General features: G+C 39.2%; 1 protein-coding gene across 8 annotated transcripts in view; it reads right to left on the bottom strand.

Moving 5' to 3' along the window:
- The window catches only part of SDCCAG8 (SHH signaling and ciliogenesis regulator SDCCAG8), a 280,184-nt gene that overhangs the window by 46,550 nt on the left and 208,056 nt on the right, over positions 1-25,578 (bottom strand). For all 8 annotated transcript variants that reach the window (XR_016039634.1, XM_088845502.1, XM_088845497.1 and 5 more), the window contains one exon: positions 22,550-22,681. Coding sequence is in view for 7 of the 8 variants with exons in the window: in XM_088845502.1 (XP_088701628.1) it covers positions 22,550-22,681 (132 nt within the window). In the remaining variant the exon portion in view is untranslated. The remainder of the gene's footprint in view (positions 1-22,549; positions 22,682-25,578) is intronic.

Genomic DNA, 25,578 nt, shown 5'->3' with positions numbered 1-25,578 from the left:
TTCTTACCCCTTTAGCTCCTGCAAGGCTCGGGTTTCTTTGATACCTCTCTAAGACTTATCTTGCTCCTCTGGAGAATAAGATTACTATTATCAATATTAAAAATGAAATAAAATATTACTTTAGTTGAGGCCAAATCCCCATTAGTCACTCAGAAAATACTGCTTCTTTACTTGTGTGTGTGTGTGTGTGTGTGTGTGTGTGTATTAGTCGTTCAGTCGTGTCCAACTCCCTGTGACCCCGTGGACTGTAGCCTGCCAGACTCCTCTGTCTATGGGATTCTCTAGGCAAGAATCCTGGAGACGGTAGCCATTCCCTTCTCCAGGGGATCTTCCTGACCCAGGGATTGAAGCTGGGTCTCCTGCATTGCAAGCAGATTCTTTACTGTCTAAGCCACCAGGGAAGTCCACTTTGTTTCTTACTTACAGTTAAAATATATGTTCTAACACCTGCAAACACATAAAATAACATAGTCTGTGGTGTACTGGGACTGCAGGGCAAGAAGAAATACATTCAGGGTGGATGCGTTGTCTCCTACAGCTCCAAGAAAACCAAACATGAAAGAGGTCTCTCTGCCCAGATGATTATGACTATGTGTGAGCCCATGAAGAGGAAACTATGAATTTTAGCCGAGTTACAATTAGTTCCCAGATGCTCAACTTGGCCTCTGTGTCTCAGACTCATTGTCTCAAAGGGAAGACAATACTAATGATCCATCTTGCACGGTATATATGAAAAAAAATATCTATTTCATGTTTTAAAGGTCACTGAATATATAACAGCTAGATAGTTAAAGCAAAATACCATATTCATCAGTGAAATAGAAAAGTTTAGCAGCATTCATCTGTTCTCATTTTAAATTTACCACAGTATGTAAATTAGAGGATTTAAAAAAGCATCAGGCACAAATCTGAGCTAGGTGCGAATGAAAAGCACAATCAGAAGCAAATTTGTGACTGCTTGAAGTGTAAGAGTTTGCCAAATGGGCTGGTACTTAGATTTTACTACTAATCTGAGTTTATATAAAGCCAATAGAAAGATCCCAATTATTGTTAAATACCCAGAGTAGAAATTCGCTGCTAAACTGCTGTATAGTATTGGTCTCAGGTTGGTTTTTGTAAGCATCTTATTTTAAGTACTGAAATTATCACAGGAATACCACACACAGAGCTGAACTTTAAATACACAGTCCCAGGCATATATATAGTCTGAGGAAAATAAACTCAATACAATTTGGATTAGAGGCTGAATTACCTGATTTTAAAAAATATTTTGCAGTAGTAGAGAGAATCTACTTAGCCAAGAACATTAGTTATCCTACCAACTTAACATGACAAGATACAACTGATGATAAAATGAGATAACCTGATCATTCTTAACAGGATTTTCTTATATCCAAAACATTCACACTATATCAGAAAACTACAGAGGCGGGTTTGTGATTCACACTCTTGTAGATCTCAGTGGGCCAATATGTTACATTGAGACATCAGCCTACTATTTAAACAGCACCTTGTCTGGTTTCCATGGAACAAATTATCTTCAAAAACAAGATGAACCAGATTAAGTTGAAGCCCAGGGAAGGTCAAACTCAGGAATGCTGCACATTCCTGGGAGACCTTGGGAGCCCTGCTGACTTGGGCTGGGGCCTTGAGCCAGCCAGAGTGAAATTTCAAGTCAGAAACAGCTTAAGTGACTACTAGTCCAGCTGGAGAGATAAGGAGATAGATGTACAGTCAGGTGCCAAGACCACCCTTGCTTTAAGACCAATCTTGTGACAAGACAGCATAAACCTCAGTCTCAGAATGCTTTCGATTATTTCCCACTTTCTCAAGTCACATCATAATACTTAATCAACTCTGAAAAGTGGGATAATAAAATAAATGTCTTTTCTACCTCATAATGCCTAATCATTCAAAATGTTACACTTTTTGAGTATCTGCTGTATTCTAAACACTGTTCTGCTGTTCTGCTTAGTCGCTGAGTCGTGTCCAACTCTTTGAGACCCCATGGACTGTAGCCCGCCAGGCTCCTCTGTCCATGGAATTTCCCAGGCAAGAATACTGGAGTGGGTTGCCATTCTCTTCTCCAGGGGATCTTCCCAACTCAGGGATCAAACCCAGGTCTCCTGCATCGCAGGCAGATTCTTTACCACTAAGTCACCTGGGAAGCCTTAGGTTTAAAATAGCTAACAAAGCCATTTCCTTCTCCAGGGGATCTCCAATCCAGGGATTGAACCTGGGTCTCTGGCGCTGCAGGCAGATTCTTTACTCTCTAAACCCCCAGGGAAGTCCCCTAGTAAAGCAAAATCCTAGTGTGTTCAAATCCTAATGGACTAGTGGGAAAAAAAAGAGGACACATATGGAATCAGTATATATTAACCCTAACCATTAGGCTAACAGCTTTTAAACAAAAAAAAAAATCAGTTTCTAGATAATTATTAATTAAGTCAACACAGTTTTATACACCAAGACTTCAGAGACTAACTCATGATTCACACCGAAGACTTCACAATCTAATAAAAGAGAAGAACATAAAACACCATGAAAACAGTGCTCTAAGAGCTAGGAAATAGAAACAGTTACTGTAGACATAAGAGGGAGTGACTGCCTAGAATTAAGAAATGCTGGCTTTTAGGGAGAGCTCAACTTTCTATTAGTCCTGCCCCTAGCCACCCCCAAATCCTTCCCTGAAAGCTGTTCTTATATGAGATACCTGCAGATTAGGCCCAGACATATTTTTCAGCCTATCCTTGTGGTCATTTAGTCTCCACATTGAAGAGTGGGCGACCTAGGACCCCAAGATGGGAATGTAGACATGAGTGAAGGGAGGCTGTCTGGGCCACCTCATTTGCAGTCATTCAAGCTTCTCTGTTCTAGGCAAAAAGCCAAAAGGAGTTCAGGCTGCTATGACCCAGCCAGGCCTAGCAGGAGTTAACCTTGCAGGTAAATACAGTGGCATAATTCTAAATAAGAATTGTGGGCTTCCCAGGCAGTTCAGATGGTAAAGATTCTGCCTGCAATGCAGGAGACCAGAGTTCAATCCCTGGGTTGGGAAGATCCCCTGGAGAAGGGAGTGGCAACCCACTCCAGTATTTTTGCCTGGAAAATCCATGGACAGAGGAGCCTGGGGGGCTACTGCGATGGGGTCACAAAGAGTCAGACACGACTTAGCAAATGAGTGTTGTGCACTGTGAAATGCAAAACTATGTTCTAAGAGCCATGTGGGAAAACTGGAGCACTGCAAGATATAGGTCACAAAAATGATTATTTAAATGTAGGACAGATAGAGAAGTTAAGTGTATTTGGTTTGAGCTGGAAATGATCATTTCTTTCCAAGGATCAGCTTCTAAGGGCCCTTCTGCTTGGCCATGTAAAAAGAAGAAAAGTGTTTCCCAGCCTCAATTCTACATTATCACCTTCATCTATGATACAGAAATCACTAGCATTATGTGAAATGTTAAAATTTTTTAGCTGATTAAAAAAAAACTGTCACAAAAGTTGCATCTTAATAATCATTCTGTAATATATCAGGCCATTTGTGGAAAACAAAAGCTTGGAAAATGTATAACCCATTCTAAATAACTGTCATAAAATTTATAAAGTCAAAGCCATTTGTTTAACTGCTAACAACCTTAACAAGTAGCTCCATTAAGCATGACCAATAAACCTTGCAAAATAAGGACCAACTAATAACACAGTGTAGTTAAATGGCCTAAATAGAGAGAGAGCTCCATTTGTTTTAATGAGATCAAAGCATACTTAATAGTTGTGATTAATATTTACTGAGTGCTCACTGGTTGTGCATCACTATGCAGTAAAAATTTAGATTTATGTTACTTAATGATAGTAATTAGATGCACATACCTTGAGCAGTTTTTCCATGGGTGGGGATGTGGATAAGAGGTTATAAATTATTTTTAAGTTGTACGTACACATCAAACTCTGCTTTTGTCTCATTTTTCCCCCCCCCTTCTACAGTTTTGGGAGACTGAAAAAGGTGAATTAGAAGACAAAAATGACTGTGGATTCATTTAGTGAGTGACTTCTGAGGGCCTGGCCCTTGGCTATGTACTAGAGAAACAATGATGAACTAGGACATTGTTCCTATTCTTAAGGAACTCCTCATGAATTAGACATTCAAAGATACGTGATAATAGAGATAATCAAGACTTCCAGGAACTATTCTTTTCCAAATCCATTCCTTGATATGGCCTCCGTAACCTGGAATAATCACACCTCAACTTTCACCTGTGGATAACAGACTCCCACTGTGTGGCAGTGTGGCTAGATGAAACAGCCACAAACAGCTCTTCCTACCTAGGGGTTGGAAAGCAAGGATGTGGTATTCATGCCACACACTAGAGTCTAGAAGGAAAAGAGAAAATAAAAACCGTGTTTGGAATAGGAAAAGTAAGGGACAAAAGATGATTAAAGAGCCATGAAAAAATTACGGAGGTCCTTCATGAAGTGCTACAGTGGGTCATTTTCAACTGCAGATGAACATGTCTCCATAAACAGCCCTACAGAGTAGTTTATGCCACACCCTCAAACCCCCATCTGCAAAGTTTTCAATTTTGACAAAGTATTTTAATTTATAATATTATTTTAAACCAACTTAAACTTTAAAAATGATTAATAATTTCTCAGATTTATGAAGACTTTTTAATACACTAATGTGTATTTTGACTTTTCAGAGAAAAAAAGAGTCTTTGCAATATATCCCAGACTAAAACATACAGCATTCCTTTTCTCAAAAAACATTTTGTACAATTGATTGTCCATAGAAAACATATTGAAAAATGCTGCCCTATCCCTCTGTGCTGCAACAAATGTAGCAAGGGAGTGAAGAGGCAGTTACACAGCACATTTGTGTGTTTTTTTTTTGTGAAGTGGATGTGTAATATAATCATCGTCTTGATAAATACTGATTTAATTAAGAAAGGAAAATGGAATGTATGCACAAACCAAAAAAACAACAAAAGGAGAAGCTGAAGAATTATATTCATAACCCAATTTAGAAAAACGATAGCTGTTAATTACTTGTTAATGTGTTCATTCATTCTCTCTGCAGAATGAGACTACTGCATTCATAGTACCCTTTAAAAACCAGACATAGGTTCTTAATACAAAAATTTATTGAAACCAATTTTGAAATCACTTGTATTTTCAGCTGTGCAACTTTCTAGGAGAGCAATTCTTCCAGGATTTTATACAGAGTAGATCAGTTTACTAAAGAAAGCAGGGCTACATCCCCGAGGATCCCCAACTGAGTAGCAAATCACTTGAAAATCTGTACACGAGGGGTAATTCTCTAGGCTAAACAGTGGCCACTGCTTTTACTGCCAAGAAGTTATGGAATATTCGCTGAGTATAAGAATGTTCCACTTGCTGATCTTTTGGGGAATGTGAAGCTCGCCTAAGACCCAGGGGGAAGAGAAAGCAAAAGGGAACAAAGAAAGCTAACTTTCTTCTGCCTCCAGGTTGGTTGCCTCCTCTCTGGTATTAATACAAAGGGGAAAACTGTGCATGGAGAATGCAATGCAGCTTCTCCTATAAAACTAGCTTGGTGTATATCTTCACTTGTCTGACTCTAGTTCTTCCTTCCAAAGTATAGCAGAAACTCTCTGAATGGAAGGCCACTTACCCTGATCAACACTCTCCCTTCCTCTCTACTGAAGGGTACTGAATGATGTCCAGGGCACTCTCAACACTCACAGCCATTGGCTCCCACTCTACTGTATGACTGGATGTTTGTGCCCTTACCAGTTGTGTTATATTTCCCAAAATCTGTTGTGTTTCTTCCCAAGTCTGTACATGCTGCTAACACAGGTATAACTTAATGTCTAGTGAACTCACAAATAAGATTATTAAAAAATTAGTTTGCTGATTCTATGAAAACAAAGTAGAATGATTTAGAAAGAATCGACAAAGCTGAATTTAAAAGAAGCCTGTCAAATTAAGTGTGCATGAAATAAATTAAAAGACATGGTAGGAGAGCAAGTGAAGAAGTGAAGTGAAGTCGCTCGGTCGTGTCCGACTCTTTGCGACCCCGTGGACTGTAGCCTACCAGGCTTCTCCATCCATGGGATTCTCCAGGCAAGAATACTGGAGTGGGTTACCATTTCTTTCTGACCCAGGGATCGAACCCAGGTCTTCTGCACTGGAGGGAGACGCTTTAATCTCTGAGCCACCAGGGAAATGCAGAGAGCAACAGGGTCATTAAAATAGCAAATTCTGCATGGAAGTTGCTTCTCAAGTAATCTTTATGTCCTCAGTTGTTTCAGCAAAATCAAAATTGGGTGAATCAGAAGAGGCAATTTTGGTATAATTTATCCAGGGAAAATGATACGGAACTCCAAATAGGGCAGTTCATACACGAAGAAGATGTCTTGGCCTAAACATAGTGTCACTTGCTATGACTTCCTGACTTTTCAATTAATCATCCAGCTTCTGGTCTTAAGCTTACTGGATGAGCCACTTTCTGCCAACATCTGTTTATCTGCACTTAATATTTTCCTTTTGATTTTTAGTACTAACCCATCGCCCTACTTCTGGGAACACATAAATTATTGAGAGGGTACAGAGGAACACGCAGAAGCAGAAAACATAGAATCTAATCATTACCTGAACTGTAGTCTTGGAAATCACTTTATCTCTCTGGGCCACCTTCCTCATCTATAAAGTGTCCTCCGTCCTTGTAGGGATGGAGGATGAGAGGGAGGTTATAAGAAAAGGAGTTGGACTAGATAATCTTTCAGGTCTCTTCTGCTTATTTAAAATGCCATTCTGTGCAATTCAGCCTGAATTTTGAAGAACAAGCAGAGTTCTTCAAAACATCTGTTAATCTTTATTTGGAATATAACATAAATATTCAGGAAAAATACATAAATTCTTTGTTAATGTCAAGAGTAAGTAAATAAATTTACTTGAGAAAACAAATATTATTTAGAATTTTTAGAAGTTTTAAGTTTTAGAATATTTAACAAAAAATAAAATATGAATTTATTCAAATAAGATCTAAGTTGCCAATATAAAATTAATAATTGAAATCCTTATAATTTGAGAATGGGGGAAATGTCTTTAAGATGTTATACTTCAAGTATCCATGCTCTCTATAATAAAAAACTTTAGCAGAAACTATCCTTATTGATATTTCCAAAGTGGACTACAAAGCTATAGTTCTGGGAATAGCATGTACTGTAAACTTGTTTAAATAATTCCCAGTGTTAATTTTAATTTGACAAATGCAAAACCACAATCACTGATTGGAAAAAATAAAATACTGAAAGAAACAAATGCTGCCTTCTTTAAACTCATTAGTTCTGCAACAGAACTAAACTGAAAAATTAAGCTCAAGACTCAATTTAGATCAAAACTGAATTTCTTTAACAGCAGTGAGTCTTGTCAAAAATGTGTTTCTAGATAAAAAGAAAATTGCTAGAGAGTTCTGCCTAACATATTGTTTTGGTATTTCTTTCATTTTAATTAGAATGATGCCTGAGTCAATTTTTGTGCAACGAAAATAATACAAACTAGACTCATATACAAAGATGAGATTTAAATCTATGTACACATCATCTTTTAAAATAACCATTTGCCATTTGTGAGTGGGAAAAGAAACTGTAATATTCAGTTTACATGTTCCTTTAGAGTCTACATCAATTTCAAGTTTTCTTTTATGATTCAGCTATTCTAAGAATATAAAATATTTTATTAAGAATTAATGTGTTATCCACACAAATGGCAAATATTGAAAATAGGAATATAAATAAGAAAATAATAAAAATAGTAAGTCTACTAATGCTGAAGAGGAAGGAAGACAGGAGGGGGAGGAGAGCATGTGAAAGGGAGAGAGATTTTAAACATCCGGTTTCTATTCTGGACCGTTTATAGAAACAGACAGACACAGCGAGCTGAAGCCAAATATATTCTCGGGCTCTGACAGGATTTGTTTCCTATCTTGTCATTATTTTTACTGTATTCTTCCTAATAAGATTTCTCCAGTGTTCTAGATTTCCAGACCAACAATACCAGTCTTATTGAGGGCTTAAAAATGAGAGTCTCGGAGGATTTGGGCATGTTCGTGGAGTCTGGCTGTCTATGAGCCTACTCGCTAGGGGTTTACAAGTTTTCCAGGAACTCTTCAGCACAAAGGCACACAATCATGGCAACATTCATCCCCCATCATATGCATCCTTCCAGAATTCTTCTTAGGATCTAATATACAATCCCTGGCATAGCAATAGATACCTGGTCTATTGCAGAAAGGTAAAGATAGATGCATGATGCGCATTTCACTACCGCTGGCACAAGGGCAATGGACTCACTCAACATGCCTCCTCTTTGTATGCTCTCTTTATGAGAGCAATTTCAAGTCATACTAATATCTCAAGCAAGTGCCTATCGACCTCAACCCTTTAAATTTCAATGCCACTGAGAGAAAGTCATAGCGCCCACTAAACATGCAGCTAGCTTGTCTCTACATCAAAATAAAACACAATAGAGTTCCTCTCCTCCACAGATAATGAGGGAACTATTTTGAAAATATGAATGATCTGTTTATGCAGACTATAAAAACATCCCTTTGCATCAAAATAAGTGTCCTTCTTTATTGCACACAGATTATTTTCTATAGAATTTAAATTGTACATGAAATTATAATTGTGTCTTGTTTAATGTAAATTGATTGTCTCAATTATTGGGAAAGCATTTGAATTTTAATGGACTACTTTGCTGGACATGTGCCAAGCAAATCAGCAAAAAAACTCTAATAGCTCTAACTGTGGAGGTACACAGCCAAACATTTATATAAATCAGGAGGGACTGCTTGGTTGCAAGAATTAATCCTAAAGTGGTCCAGAACAGTTAGCTATTTGCCATGAAGAGGAAATCAGCTGTTGATTTTCAGTGTTAGAAGATTCTGTAATAGTGAGGCTGTAATTTGGTTTCTCTCTCTGAAAAAAAAACGAGAAGAAAGGACTCATTTCCCTATTAATAGAAAGGACTTTTATGGATATACTTTTTTCTTTTTAAATGTTTTTCCTTCTACAGATTAGGTTATCCCTGAAAAATCAAGGCTTTGTCCTGAAGGTAGAACCAACAGAGAACCTAGCAGTACTGGGTCACCAGGCGCTAAGACACACTTGAACATGAACCTTGGACGTCTGAGAGGAGGCCGCCCCAGGAAATTGGCTGTAGGTAGACACATCTCAGCAGTATGCCACATAGTCATTTCTTGACATTTCTCCATTTATAAATTAGTGTCTATGCTGCGATTCACGGGGTCGCAAAGAGTCGGACACAACTGAGTGACTGAACTGAACTGATGAGGCCAAATACACTCCACACTTACAATCATAGGCAGACCTCACCCAGTTTGCTACCTAGATAGCTGCAACATTTTTACAGTAAAATTATAACCAGTTGTGCTGGAGGTATAGATACATATCTGCCCAAAACTGTCAGCTTTATAAGATCTTTTTCTTACACCCTCAGCCTTAAGAAGCACTGTTGCTAGGTATAAAAATCACCCCTGGGTATAATATGATGAACTTCTTACTACACAGCCAAAGTTATAGCTCAGTATCAGGCAAAGAAGAAGATGATGAAGAAGTAGCAGATAAGCAGCACCTGCTGGTTAGAGAACAACTCAGCATGACCTGCACGTTTGGCACCTCAATACCCATCCACCCCCCTGGCCCCACATGTGCAGGGGATTGGTTAAGCTTCACTTAGCAGTCAGAGTCAGCAATGCTTCAGCTACATGGATGTCACCTTTCTTTTAATGACATTTGCCTAGCATATATATATACATTAAAATTTGCATTAAGAGGAAATGAGTGATTCAAAAGACACTTTAATGCTGCTTTTCTGTATTTCTGCAAAATACATTTAAAATAAATGCTTTTTAAACTGCTGCATATTTTCCATAGGCAATAATGAGAAAATGGTTCTGCCCCTATTGACACATACAGACACACATGGACATCCACAGACACATACACACACACAATTTCATGTAATAGTAATTTTAATAACCAATTAATCTACAGAAAACAAAAACCCAGAAAATATCACTATCATCAAGATACTATAAAACCAAATTTTCTCTCTAGTCTTACTAAATTTCCATCCCCAGCAGTCTGCATGTTATACATGGCAAAAAAAAAAACAAAAAAACTCATGAAATTGCCCTCCTCAACCCAACTCATGAAATGTTTAACTAAACAAAGGAAAACACTTTAAAAAGGACTGAAGGCATTATACTCCTTATGTAATCACCTTAGAAGTTATTTTGTTCAAAATGATCAAAGAAATGTCCAAAACAACACGGAATCCCACAGTTAGGGTTCTATTGATTTTAGATGTTGATCTTTTGAGCAACATGAAAGAACTAAAAGAGCACGAAAAGGAATATTACCTACAGGGCTTCAAATGCAGCCTCAACTCCAAGTGCCCAGCTGGTCAGAGCTGAAAACCCAGCAGTTCTTCTTTGAGTTGAGAGGTCATGGGCTTTGTCGGGACGGCCCCTCCCAGGTCACGTGGAAAAGGTCTGCCTTGGAACAAAATTCCACTAAAGCAGCCTAAAACAGAGTTTTCTGGGAGAAAAGCGAGCTATTTTTGCAGTCCTAGCTATCAGTGCAGCTTATTTTGTTTTAAAGGAAGACCTGCTATGAATATTTTGTGCTTCTATTTTGTTTTGTTTTAGTTAATGATGATACACTATTAAGTCTGAATTGCAAAATAAAATCCGAGCTTATTATTTAGTAAAAATTTACATTGTTTCCTATGTGACTAGCAGACACTAAGCTCACTTCAATCTCAGAATAACCCTAGGCAATGGGAACTATTTTGCCTTCTTTCACACCTGAGAAGTGAGGAAACTTGCCTAACATCCACAGCCTGTTCCTTGGTGGGTCTGGGCTTAGAATCCAGGCAAGAAGCTCCAGAAACTGCATGGTTTTTAACCACCATGTACCACATGCTCTATTAGTAATTTAAGAATCTTCTTAAAAGCTCATTTAGTCTTGCCATAACCTGGGGAGATTTCTAAAGCACATGAGCCTGAAAAACCACCAGTGGAGATTTTGACTTTTAGATGCCACACTGTCACTCATGACTTAGAATGGGGAAATCTGCCGGCGGGCTTTTGTGACCTGGGACTCTGGAGACCTGAAGCCCAGGGCTGGCTCAGATGCTGGCTTCCTGGGGAAACTTGGAGAGGTACTGAAGCACACTGATGGAAACATGGGTTCCAGCTTAGATAACCTTGCATTTTTAGACTAGAGATGCAACATATTAGCGAAGTGTCTGTGGATAAGCCACATAATCTCTTGGAGACTCAGTTTCCCCCTCTAAAAAAATAGGAGATGAGTATTATCTCAATGAGATGGATGAGATGGTTGGATGGCATCATTGACTCCGGAGACGTGAGTTTGAGCAAACTCTGGGAGATAGTGAAGAACAGGGAACCCTGGTATACTGCGGTCCATGAGTTAGTGACTGAACAACATTATCTTAATAGAATTGATCAATGCTTCAATTACTCAGTGCCTCTCTGCTACAGATTCTTTTATTACAAAAATGCAGTGCTGTGTTAGAGATCACAGTCCCATCTACCTAACAAATACTGTGATAACATAATACTGTGATTACAAGACAGTTGACTGGGCTCCCCAGGTGGCACAGTGGTAAAGAATCTGCTTGCCAATGCAGGAGACACAAGAGATGTGGGTTTGATCCCTGGGGCAGGAAGATCCCCTGGAGGAGGAAATGGCAACCCACTCCAATATTCTAGCCTGGAAAATTCCATGGACAGAGGAGCCTGATAGGCTACAGCCCATGGGGTTGCAAAAAGTTGGGCACAAAGAGCATACATACACAGGCACGACAGTTGACTATACTAATACTGTACTATATTTATATAGTGCTTATGATTTCCAGATATTTTCACATCTACATTCTGATTAGATCCTCATTACTAATCTAATCTGCATAGTATTCAATCCTCATTTTATGGATGAAGAAATTGAAGCTGAGAGAATTTATTTGGCTTGGCCATGATCATACATTGTCAGGTGACATGGCTGGCCCACAAACTCTGAGCTTTTGCTCCTTATCCAGGGTTCTTTTCCTTATAATTTGCTGCGTTTCCAGAGGAGACATGAGGCCTGCTTACAATAAGCTTATAGCACAAATGGGAAAATAAAAGAACATGAAGAAGTAGAAATGAATACTAATTGCTCCAAGATCCTGGAGAGGATGGAGCAGCTGTCTCTGGTTTGTATGTCAGTATTTTCTGAGGGGCCTCTTATATATCCAGTGGAAACGTGATGCCTAGGCTTGCTTGGAGAGCAGAAGCCAAGGTAGAGTTTCCATGAGGAGAAGGAAGCAAAGGAAATGAGAGACATTTAATGAAGACACGGTTGCAAGAATGCTCATAACCAGTGAATGGTAATCGATGGCTCTGGAAGGGAATAGAAGTGAAGCAGTTGAAATGACTGGAGATGCACATAATGAAGGTTTTCTCAAGGGTTGGCCTTGAGGTTGACATTATTTAATGTTATTAATATTCTCCATGACAGATATATCAGATTCTCTCAGGGCCATCCTTTCCTGGGCTCAATCCCTTCCTACTGTTATTGAGTTATTTGAGTTCATGGAACCCTCTTGGTTCTGCCACCCAAGGTTTACTGCATATAACTCACGTCTCAGGTTCCTCCTGCCACTTGAGAGTCCAATGACATGCAAACTTCTAGAACTTAGGATCTGACTTCTGAAGCAACAGCTAAAAGGACTGATAAATGTAATATGAAGTACAGGGGAATTACCTCCCATGAGGAAAATTCTGGACTCATGGGAAACATGAGATGGAAGTGGGGCAGATAAATTCCCTCTCCTTTCCTCCCTCCAGTGAGCTATTTGGAGGAACAGTTTCTCTGTACAGCCTGCCCAGAAACAGCCTGTGTGGCTGTGACTCTGTGGCTTATTATAAGGCAGTTGCCGGTATAGTAACATCTCCTTACACAATTTTGCATTCTTCCATGCCTCACCTTCCTTTCCCTCACTCTCACTGTCCTAGGTTTCAACTAAAATATACACTAGCATTTAATCCTTGTTCAAGTTCTGGGACAGCAGAAGTGAAGGGATTGGCAAAGTCATAGTTGAAATTACCCAGTTAATTAAAACATCCAAAAACAGGTATAAAAAGATATAATAAGTCATAGAAATGTAAGTAGTCTGATAACGTAAGAAAAATGACTGGTGAAAAAGTCAATAAACTCAGAAATCAGAAACAAACTATAGATGGGAAATGATAAGCAGAAAGCTATGAAGGGGCCCTTCTAGCTCACCAAGTAGGAGATAAATACCACGATGTTTAAAAGGCTAACATCACAGAAATGCCAAACCCCATTCTCCTACCTGCTTAAAATCCTTTAACAGCTCCTTCTCACGGTGCTCAGGGTAAGTTTCAAACATTTTTACTTGACTCAAGAGAAAAACCCTTCCAGGCCTAATTTCCGAGAGTCTCACTTTCTCTAAATATGTTGTTGTTTAGTCGCTAAGTCATGTCTGACTCTTTGTGACCGCATGGACTGTAGCCCACCAAACTCCAAACTCCTCTGTTCTTGGGATTTTCTGGGCAAGTATACTGGAGTGGGTTGCCATTTCCTCTTCCAGGAGATCTTCCTGACCCAGGGATTGAGCCTGCGTCTCCTGCATTGGCAGGTGGATTCTCTACCACTGAGCTAACAGGGAAGCCCTCTTAATACGCAGAAAGCGACACACAAAAAAATGTTACTCCCACCCTAACAATGAGAGAAAAAAGTCAGATAATCAACAAAGCCATATTTATTCTCGAGCCAGTCAGAGAGCTGAGGTTGGACGATAAATAGGTGAACTAAATTCCAAAAAGCAGTATGCCTCTCTGAGGAGAGGCAGAAACACTTGAATTGTTTTATCTTTGACAGAGCATGGGGAAGAGAAACGGCCACTATAAAAGGAGGGAAGGTGAAAGCAGGCAACATTTTAACCAGTTCTTAAGAGGGTGGTCATCTAGTGTGGTTGTCTAGCACTCCTGGGAGCTCCAGACACAAGAGGACAAGAAGAGTTCACACTCATTCTTTAGCACTTTTCCAGAGGCTTCCTTCCACTGGATGCTCACAAGAAAGACTGGCAGCAGGAGAGGAGACATGTACCCCTACCAAGAAGGGCACAAGAAAAAACCCTGCCCCCTGCCCACATACTAGACTCTAGTTTTTCATATGAAGCAAAAGCCTCAAGCTTCTGGGGAAGCGAAAAGAAACCTTCCCAGGAAAGGGTTCAGTGCCTCCGGGGAAATATTAGAAGCAAAAGCCGTCTTCTCCTGGGAGGGGGTGGAAGCCTCTTTACTTGGTCCTAGGAATAGCTAAACTTTCACTGAGGAACAGGCCAAAGCAAAATCCATCATCAGTATGATGGTAGATGTTTGAAATCCAGCTCTCAGGGGGAAAACAAAGTCCTGATTTGTAGTGTCTGCCCATTTCTGTGATGTGACTACTTCTCTGTGTGTATCTGTGTATGTGCTAAGTCGTGTCTCACTCTTTTGCAATCCTGTGGACTGTAGCCCGCCTGAGTCCTCTGTGGGATTTTCCAAGCAAGAATACTGGGGCGGGTTGCCATTTCCTTCTCCAGGGGATCTTCCAACCCAGGGATAGAACCTGTGTCTCTTGCATCTCCTGCATTACAGGAGGATTCTTTACCGCTGCTGAGCTACCAGGTAAATATTTCTACTATGGCCAATTTATACCAGAATGATGTCAGATGACTCACACATTTATAAAAATTTAACAATCAGTTCAAGCACACAATTGCATCTGACCCTGAGGAGGCATCGGGCTTCCCTCGTAGCTCAGCTGGTAAAGACTCTGCCTGCTGTGCAGGAGACCCAGGTTCGATTCCTGGGTCAGGAAGATCCCCTGGAGAAGGAAACGGCAACCCACTCCAGTATTCTTGTCTGGAGAATCCCATGGACAGAGGAGCCTGGTGGGCTATAGTCCATGGGGTCATAAGAGTTGGACACAACTTAGTGACTAACCACCACCTTCCCCCATTACCACCCGAGGAGGCATCAGAAAACCCCATCCTCATCCTAGTGCCCATCAAAAAACCACAATGAGAGTCATATGGAAAAGACCAGAAATAAAAACAAAGAAAAACCCAGCATTAACAATAAAAAATTTCTTTGATGGGCCTATGAACAGCATGGATTCAACACAGGGAAGGAAAATCATGAAGTCTGAGACTGGCCAATGGACATTATCCAAACTAAACACAAAGAAGAGAGAAAGGAGTTGTGGGGGGGGGGTAGGCAGGGGGTAGTGTGGGCAGAGAAGAGATTAGAATGGTGCATCTAAGAGCTATGGGACATCAAATGACCCAAGAAAGGTATAACTAGAATCCCGGAAAAGGGAGAGAGAAAAACTGGAATGGGAAGACCTAACTCCTGCGCACTGTCTCTGCCTCGTCTACTGTCAATCTCCCTTTTTAAAGCCATCGTGAAGCTATTGAAGAGGCCATGTCTACGCTGACTCTCAGGACCTTCAAACAGTTATTCCTTTTTCTCTGTTAAGATTACTTCTACTTCTCAGGATTCAGTTAGGTATTATTTCTCTAAGGAATTGTACAAGGGTTTCTAAACCTGAATTGGCTGCCAGTCTGGTGTGACCCAGAACATCCTGATTTACTCTCATCATAGTATGTTACACCCCTGTGATTACCTTATGCTCCTGGCAGAACTGAAAACTCCTTAAGGGTAGAGATCATGACTTTTTTCTTTTGTATGCTCAGTTCAGTTCAGTTCAGTCACTCAGTCGCGTCCAACTCTTTGCGACCCCATGAGCCACAAAATGACAGGCCTCCCTGTCCATCACCAACTCCCGGAGTCCACCCAAACCCATGTCCATCGAGTTGGTGATGCCATCCAACCATCTCATCCTCCATCGTCCCCTTCTCCTCCTGCCTCCAATCCCTCCCAGCATCAGAGTCTATTCCAATGAGTCAACTCTTCGCATGAGGTGGCCAAAGTATTGGAATTTCAGCTTTAGCATCAGTCCTTCCAATGAACAACCAGGACTGATCTCCTTTAGAATGGACTGGTTGGATCTCCTTGCAGTCCAAGGACTCTCAAGAGTCTTCTCCAGCACCACACTTCAAAAGCATCAATTCTTTGGTGTTCAGCTTTCTTTATAGTCCAACTTTCACATCCATACATGACCACTGGAAAAACCACAGCCTTGAATAGACGGACCTTTGTTGACAAAGTAATGTCTCTGCTTTTTAATATGCTGCCTAGGTTGGTTATAAGTTTACTTCCAAGGAGTAAGCATATTTTAATTTCATTGCTGCAATCACCATCTGCAGTGATTTAGGAGCCCAGAAAAAATAAAGTCAGCCACTGTTTCCCCATCTATTTGCCATGAAGTGATGGGACCAGACGCCATGATGTTAGCTTTCTGAATGTTGAGCTTTAAACCAACTTTTTCACTCTCCTCTTTCACTTTCATCAAGAGGCTTTTGAGTTCCTCTTCACTTTCTGTCATAAGGGTGGTGTCATCTGCATATCTGAGGTTATTGATATTTCTCCGGGCAATCTTGATTCCAGCTTGTGCTTCCTCCAGCCCAGCATTTTTCATGATGTACTCTGCATAAAAGTTAAATACGCAGGGTGACAATATATAGCCTTGACGTATTCCTTTTCCTATTTGGAACCAGTCTGTTGTTCCATGTCCAGTTCTAACTGTTGCTTCCTGACCTGCATACAGGTTTCTCAAGAGGTAGGTCATGTGGTCTGGTAGGCCCATCTCTTTCAGAATTTTCCACAAGAGAAGATTCTACACGTGGATATCACCAGATGGTCGACAGCGAAATCAGATTGATTATATTCTTTTCAGCCAAAGATGGAGAAGCTCTATACAGTCAGCAGAAACAAGACCATGTGCTGACTGTGGCTCAGACCATGAACTCCTTATTGCCAAATTCAGACTGAAATTGAAGAAAGTGGAGAAAACCACTAGACCATTCAGGTATGACCTAAATCAAATCCCTTATGACTATACAGTGGAAGTGAGAAATAGATTTAAGGGACTAGATCTGATCGACAGAGTGCCTGATGAACTATGGATGGAGGTTCGTGACATTGTACAGGAGACAGGGATCAAGACCATCTCCAAGAAAAAGAAATGCAAAAAAGCAAAATGGCTGTCTGAGGAGGCCTTACAAATAGCTGTGAAAAGAAGGGAAGCGAAAAGGAAAGATATATCCATTTGAATGTGAGTTCCAAAAAATAGCAAGGAGAGATAAGAAAGCCTTCCTCAGCGATCAATTCAAAGAAATAGGGGGAAACAATAGAATGGGAAAGACTAGACATCTCTTCAAGAAAATTAGATACCAAGGGAACATTTCATGCAAAGATGGGCTCGATAAAGGACAGAAATGGTATGGACCTAAAAGAAGCAGAAGATATTAAGAAGAGGTGGCAAGAATACACAGAATTGTACAAAAAAGATCTTCATGACCCAGATAACCATGATGGTATGATCACTCCCCTAGAGCCAGGCATCCTGGAATGTGAAGTCAAGTGGCCTTAGGAAACACCACTACAAACAAAGCTAGTGGAGATGATGGAATTCCAATGAGCTATTTCAAATCCTGAAAGATGATGCTGTGAAAGTGCTGCACTGAATACGCCAGAAAATTTGGAAAACTCAGCAGTAGCCACAGGACTGGAAAAGGTCAGTTTTCATTCCAATCCCAAACAAAGGCAATGCCAAAGAATGCGCAAACTACCGCACAATTGCAGTCATCTCACATACTAGTAAAGTAATGCTTAAAATTCTCCAAGCCAGGCTTCAGCAATACATGAACCATGAACTTCCAGATGTTCAAGCTGGTTTTAGAAAAGGCAGAGGCACCAGAGATCAAATTGCCAACATCTGCTGGATCATAGAAAAAGCAAGAGAATTCCAGAAAAACATCTATTTCTGCTTTATTGACTATACCATAGCCTTTGTATGCTCAATGCTTAATAAATGTTAATAAATACAGGGATATATTAATAAGCTAGAAAATACAAACTACAGCACAAACCAAGCAATCGAGTTTAAGCTTTCACATTGAATATACAAAATTCAAAATTACTGGAAGTTTAAAAAGCAATACAACAAATGGGACCACAGAAATAAAAAATGAATCATATTTAACTTGAAAGCATAAATTACAATTTAAATCATAAGAGTTAGGATAACAAAAATGCTAATCAAAAGTTCTCAATCTACCTAAAAGATAAAACCAAAATGATAAATTTGGCTTTAAAGAAGGAACTGACTCAGAGAGGCTTACATTGGATATCTGGAAGAAATTTTTAGAGATCTTAAGCATGGAAATGCATTCTTTTTTTTTCAAACAAACACACACATACATTGATATGCTCACAAACACTTAGAATATCATAGGCATATCACAGTATGATCTGAAATGTTGTTCTATAAATCAGCTGTTGAAAACTCAGAAGGCATTTATCCTTAGAAATAACATCATGTAAACATGGTATTTTGTTTTACACACTGGTTTCACAATAGCCTATTTAACCCATAATGTAAATAAACTACCTTCTAGAATTTTTGCCTCTCAAGTTTTTGTTGGAAGTCCAAAATCTAGAACAGAACCTGGGGTATATGTGAAGGAGTTGGTAAGCACGCTGAATGAAGAATGCTGACTGATTCATAGTGGGAAACATTTGCTGTGGACACAGACACTGTTCCAAAGAGTTTTCAGGGGTTGTTTTAGGCCATTATCACAGCCTTATAAGGTAGCATTTTTCAGATAATGAAAGTGATACAGTGAGGAAATAAGAAAGATTAAATTTATGATTTAAGGAATTTGCTTTTGACCTCACATCTAGGAAGAAAGCCTAGGGTGCATGCTCTTAACCACTGTACATACTGTGAAAATTAGTCAATAGAAATCTTATTTAAAATGGAGTTGGAGGCCAGTAGGGGGAACTCTCAAGCCCTACCACTCCAAGTCAGGCCCAAACCCAAGAGGAAAAGACATACTTTGTATCTCCAACAGGTAGAAGGTTACTACTTTAACCCAGCAAGAGAAACAAACAAACAAAAAAACTCCTTGCCAGGCTACAACCTGGCCCTTTAGAGACTCACAACTCAGCCAATGAAAAGCCACTGCTTCAAATTCCCAGTTTCCTCCAATGAACTCTTTCTTTAATAACAGCTCCACCAACTCCTCTTCTAGAAAAGAACATTCTTCTCCTTTGTTATTTGGACTTGCCTGTGGTGCACTACAGATTACATGTCCTGAACTGTATATCCTTGCTGTTCTCAAATTAACCTATTCTGTTAGTAAAATAACTGGCTGTTTTATTGTTTTAGGTCAACAATACCATCTCTCTAATTTCAGCTTTAGGTCTTAAAAAGCATAGGACTAGAACCAGAATGGAACTTAAACGAATGGAAGCTCCATAAGGGCAGGATGTCTTCAGGACAAGCAGATTTATCCAAGCACATCACTGCTATACAATAAGCACTCAATAAATATTTGACAACCCACTCCAGTGCTCCTCCCTGGAGAATCCCATGGACAGAGGAGTCTGGCAGGCTACAGTCCACGGGTCACAAAAAGCTGGAAATGACTGAACCATACTCTATTTTTGCCTGAAAAATCCCATGGACAGAGGAGCCTGGCAGGTTACAGTCCTAAGGGTTGCAAAGAGTCAGATGCATGCACACACAAATAAGTGAAAGAGTATTTTCCCTTTCCTTGGATATTGGGCCTATTCTAAGAAGAAGCATTAATTATACCAAAAAGTCTGACATTTCCCTCCTTCTCTTTTTTTGGGTTTATTTCTCATTTAATTTTCTCCCAGGTGATCAGTTAAGATACTGTCTGCTTTGTTCTAGCTATAGCAACTGCACAGCCTGCTTTATATAATTTATTTACCCTCAGATCAAAATCTAACTTCTATAGCTAGAACGTCCTCTGTTACTGGGAGGAAAGCATCTGATTTCAGGTCTTCCCAATAAAATGTAACTGAAAATGCCTTCCATTCCTCTTAGGGATTTGCCAGTAATGCATAGAATAATTGGATTTTAAAGAAATTGCTTGCTAACCCCAGTTGACATAAATTTGGTACAATCTGGGGGGTGGGGAAGGGTCATGCTTTCTAAGCTGTTTCTGGTTTGTGTAGCTTCCTTTTTCCCTCTACATAATACTCTCAGATTGTTTGTCTTTAGACCCGTTAGGGGAGGCAGGCTACCTAATCCATGGTCTAGCAAAATGAAAGCTAGTGATAACAAAGAAACATTTCAAAACAGGGTTGAGATGAGCTTCTTGCCTAGCAACATATGGACTACATACCAGTGATTACAATTTGATATTATAAAATAATGGCATATAAATCTAAAATAACACATCAATTATGCTAATTTACTTTTAAAAGTACGTTGTCAGTTATCTAAACACACAGATTCACAAGCAGTTCATCACCAAAGGAGTACTTAAAGAAAACTGGTGGTGGTGACGGACAGATAGAAGGTGGGGATTATACATACATTTGCTTTAGCAAAAGACAGGAAGGATGATTCACTTCTGAATTACAACTCATACAGGACATGAAACATATTTCTTGAGAAAATAATACACTGCTGTTGCAAATATGAAGTATTGCATTATAAGAGGTTAGCAAACAACTCACCACTAGTGAAATAAATTATCGTGAAACTAAACTGAGACTATTTTATAGCTAAAACTAAGAAGAGCAGTATTTGAAGAGCAAGATGACATCAGTGCAACACTGGTAATGCAATGTGAACTAAACGTCCTTCGCCCAGATCATGGGAAGTCAAACTACGAGTGCTTGTGCGGCATCACAGGGGCCCTGCGAGGCCTGGAGGCCCATGAAATACGCATCGGCATTTTCAGTAAGCTGTCCTGACTTCTAAAACCCACCCTGAAGTACTTCTAAAACATTCACTTAACAGATTTTGACACTGTCCATAAGAACTGCAGAAATGACCTATAATTTTCAGTCAGTTCCTCTGACCATCACTAGCCAGGGAACTTTGGGGTATATTTTGATTACTCTTCTTAATGAGGAAAGATCAAGTCAAGAAATTACCTCGGGAATGGGGCAAGTTTGATCACTATACATCCCAGATTTAATATCAACAAACTTTTGAATTATGCAAAACCAAGAAAACGGGAGATCAAAACAAACAAATGAAAACAACCCTTCAGGCAACCAACTCCTGCTCAGGCTGCCAAGGGTGGCTGTCCCCCAGGACATCCCTCCTTTTTGCTTCTGGGGTTTCAGGAGGTAGAGAGCAGCCACAAGTCACCTCCCCCAGATGGCATGTGGTATCACAGCTGCCCTGGACTCTGGGCTCATATAGCCTTGACCAACCCAAACAGAGGGGGAGCTTGCAGCTATGGGAAAGAGGCAGACATGAAGACGCTTTTTATTTTTCTATCCCCTGGCCAACTACAGTGACTTGGTACAAAACTGTTGACGAATAAATACACATCAAATTCTGGCCTCAGCTTACTCTACCAGCACCATATCCATAAACCTGCACTCAACAGTTCATATGCTCTTTTCAACCACACATACAGCAGTGTAGGAAGTAACTCTTTCCTGTCCAAAATTAATTCCTGAACAATGCTTGAGGTCCCAAACTTCCTCTACACTCAGGACACCTACATTGCCTCTGTGTCTGCTTTAGTATCTCCAGATTTATTTTGATTCTAAAAATCCCCTTCACAGAAGTATGTAGTTTTATGAAACCCCTTAGAAAATTTTAAATTATTTCATTATTTTACATAATATAATTAAGAGGGGAATTTTAAGTAAAAACATTTTATTTGAAATAAATATATATTTGCTTTCCTGGTAGTTCAGTAGTAAAGAATCTGCCTGCCAATGCAGAAGATGTGGGTTTGATCCTGAGGTCAAGAAGATCCCCTGGAGAATGAAAAGGCAATCTGCTCCAGTGTTCTTACCTTGGAAATTCCATGTACAGAGGAGCCCGGTGGGCTAAGTCCATGGGGTCGCAAAAGATTTGGACACAACTTAGTGACTAAACAACAATAACAACTACCTCTGATTAAGACATCTAATTTTCTTAGGCTATTACGTGCTTTATCTTACAAAAAACATACAAAACCTAATTTCTAGAAGAGAAATTTTGAAATTTCTGCATATTACTTTACCAACTTCCACCTTAAAGGTACACAGTTTTCCTACAGTATTCTATATTAAATATACTTCTGTGTCTTTAGAGAATAGTAAAGAGGGAACATGCTCTCCTCTCTGTGTATAATAAGAACAACTTAAATTGAAAAAAAATATATATATATTACGTACTAGATTTTGGGCATGCTCCTTGAGTACCACAGTAATCATGAATTCTATTTATTCCAGCGCAATTCCCATTCTGTTTTTGAAGCAAACACATTCACTGTGTGGCGCATCAGTTGATGATAAAGTATTTATTACCTTTGCTTCATTATCTCATGTAGTCTCCCATGTTGGACACACTGTTCCTCTAATTCATCATTTCTTCTCTGTAACTTTTCCAGTTTGTCATATGTATACATCTTTTCTTGACTGAGCTGAGCTATTTCGGATCTAAAGAGATGTAAACAGAAATAACAGATGTTAAAGGTTTTTATTACCAGAGCATGTTTTTATTGTATAACCTCATCATTTCCTTGAACTCTACACTTAAACATGTGTCAATAAAATTATTTTATGTAAAATAAAATATTGCAGAAATTACGAAATGTCTAGTAGAAGAATATGCACACTGCAAAAACTCAAGTGGTAGCACATAAAAGAATAACAACTTTCTCTAATAGAGAGATTTTTCAAGGAACAAGGCAAAAATGATAATCAAATCCCATTTTTTAAAAGACGACTATTAAGTTACCAAATATTTACTGAGTATCTGTTACAGGCACGCTATCATGCTGTTACAGGAACAACCCCAGGCCTAATTTCTATGAAAAAGAGTTGTTTCTTTTAATTGACATAACTAATTTAATAGAACAACATTAAAATAATATAGTTTTTAAAAATGGTGGTTCTCTGCTCCCTGACCCTATGTCTAGACTGTCAATGTAATTACTATTTCAGTTGTAGTTAAATCAGTATCAGTTTTATGTTATAACAACTACATAAATATTGGTCCTTGTTATCTAAGGAGTATACTATGATTATACATGTGTACGTTTATATGGGGCTTCCCAAGTGGCACGAGTGGTAAAGAATCTGCCTGCCAATGCAGGAGACACAGAAGACACGAGTTCAATCTCTGGGTTGGGAAGACCTCCTGCAGAAGGAAATGGCAACCCACTCCAGTATTCTTACCTGGAAAATTCCATGGACAAAGGTGCCTAATGGGCTACAGTCTATGGGGTCGCAAAGAGTTGAACACAACTGAGCATACATGGATATACGTACATATTTTCCCTAAATGAATAGGCTTTAGTGTGGAGTGATTGAGTGGGGAGCCATCTTTTCTGATTGGAGATTCATAATAGTATCAGTATCTGTAATTCTTTCCCCTGTGGCCATTCTGTTTCTCAAAGGAAGGATTCTCCAGTTTTTTGCTTGCTGTGTACAACACTAACCATCAGTGGTCTAGGAGCTGATTGGAAATAGAGGGGTGGTGTTCTCACCTTTCAGAATGTAGTGCACGCATGCTTGTATGTAATCAATCAGTCAGTCTTGTCAGATGCTTTGAGACCACACGGACTGTGGGCCCCCAGGCTCCTCTGTCCATGGGATTCTCTAGGTAAGAATACTGGAGTGGGTTGCCATTTCCTACTCCAGGGGATCGTCCCCACTCAGAGATCAAACCCAAGTCTCCTTCAAAATGTAGACTTTCAATTAATTCCTCTATTCTAACTTCAGTATAGCTATTTAAACCAGTGCGTGCTGGTTTAATCTCTTCAGAGAGGAAGCCCATAGTTTTCTGGGTAGAGGAATGATGGTCCCCTGGCTGCATGGGGTGGAGGGTAGAACTGTCAACTTTGGTTTCAGTCCTATGTTCCACTCCTGCCTTCTAAGGATTTCTGGGATCCTCAGAGCAGAACAGCTTGCCTCACAAACAAGTAACCTTGTCTGCAGACATTTAAGATTCCTCTTCCTCCATTTGCTAGGTCAGGTACCATTCCCACAATTTTCTTTCAGTCTTCACCAATTTCATTTGGGATTACAGATATCTACTTTGATGACGGTTGATGTCTGTCAGGAAATATGCTACCTCTTCCGTGTCTTGGATGGCTATTTCAAGTCTCAAAATTTGAAGATAAGAAAAATATCTATCCAAGAAAAATTATATCCTTGCCTTGCTTTAATTAAACATTACTTCTCACTCCACCGTTTCCTCATACTGCACTGCCTCATAGGTTAGAACTGAAAGCTTAAAACTCTTGCATATTAAAATACGAGTAGTTAACAACTGGTTTGTTTCTTGAAGTTTAAATATTGAGTTGGCCAAAAGGCTCGCTTGGAAAAACCCAAACAAACTTGGCCAACCCATAAGACACTTGATGTAAAATTACTTCCCTCCAAAGAAAGAATTCCTCCATTAGGAGCAATAGCCTTTTTAATTTTTTTTTCCTGGAAGAGACTGGGATTTGCTAAGGGAGTTTACCTCAAGGACCAAACTACTTCGCAAGGCAAAAAGCAATTTCTCACTTTAGTCCAATTCATTTCTCATTTTGTTTTTATTTGGTTCAAGTTTCATTGCAAAAGAAGCTTGTTCTGATTAATACTTGCAGTTCTCAATATGTCAGCATGCTTTTTGAAACCTCTAGCATACATTAACTTATAATTTATTCCCGTGACATGTGCTCTGTACCTCATCCTTCTTGCTAGATTACGCATGAGGGCAAGGATTATCTCATTTTCAAGCTCCGATCAGGAACTTAGTCTACATTTACTTTTTCTAATAACAATTTACTTATATTTGAAACGTCTAAATAAGTAAATAACCACTTGTCTCTCCTTTCAAAATCACATGCAATATAAAAGAATTTAGGAGCAGTTATATAAAGCTGTTAATTTAGTATTCTTCCAAGGTTAGCATTTTCTATCACAATATGCACTATGCACTAAAATTTCTAAAGGACCAAAAATACTCTTACACCAGATTAGAAAAAAAATGCAGAAGAATGTTTATCTATTCTCAGGTACTTCCCCAGAAAAAAAAAACAAAACAGTCACTAAAAGAAAAATCAGGAAGGAAGCAAAGATTTTACAGTATAAAAATACAAAGCTTTCATACACAACAAAATACCATGTTTTCATGAGAATGTTCCTTGTAACACTGTTTCTAGAAGCAACCTTGTTATGCAACCTAATATAATAAAACTTAACCTAGAAATGTATCAACAGATGATTAGTTACATTACATGAAAAAAGAACTATCAAGATGCTATTCTGATAATAAGGCTATCTACTGGTGTTATATATTGACTTAAAACATGACATATTGGTAAAAAAGGAAAATATTAAAA

The sequence above is a fragment of the Moschus berezovskii genome, chromosome 17, assembly GCF_049115385.1.
Source record: "Moschus berezovskii isolate FMDL1 chromosome 17, NW_MosBer_1.0, whole genome shotgun sequence".
Taxonomy (NCBI): Eukaryota; Metazoa; Chordata; class Mammalia; order Artiodactyla; family Moschidae; genus Moschus; species Moschus berezovskii.
The sequence above is the reverse complement of the archived record's forward strand: the minus strand, read 5'-3'. Positions and strand labels throughout refer to the sequence as shown.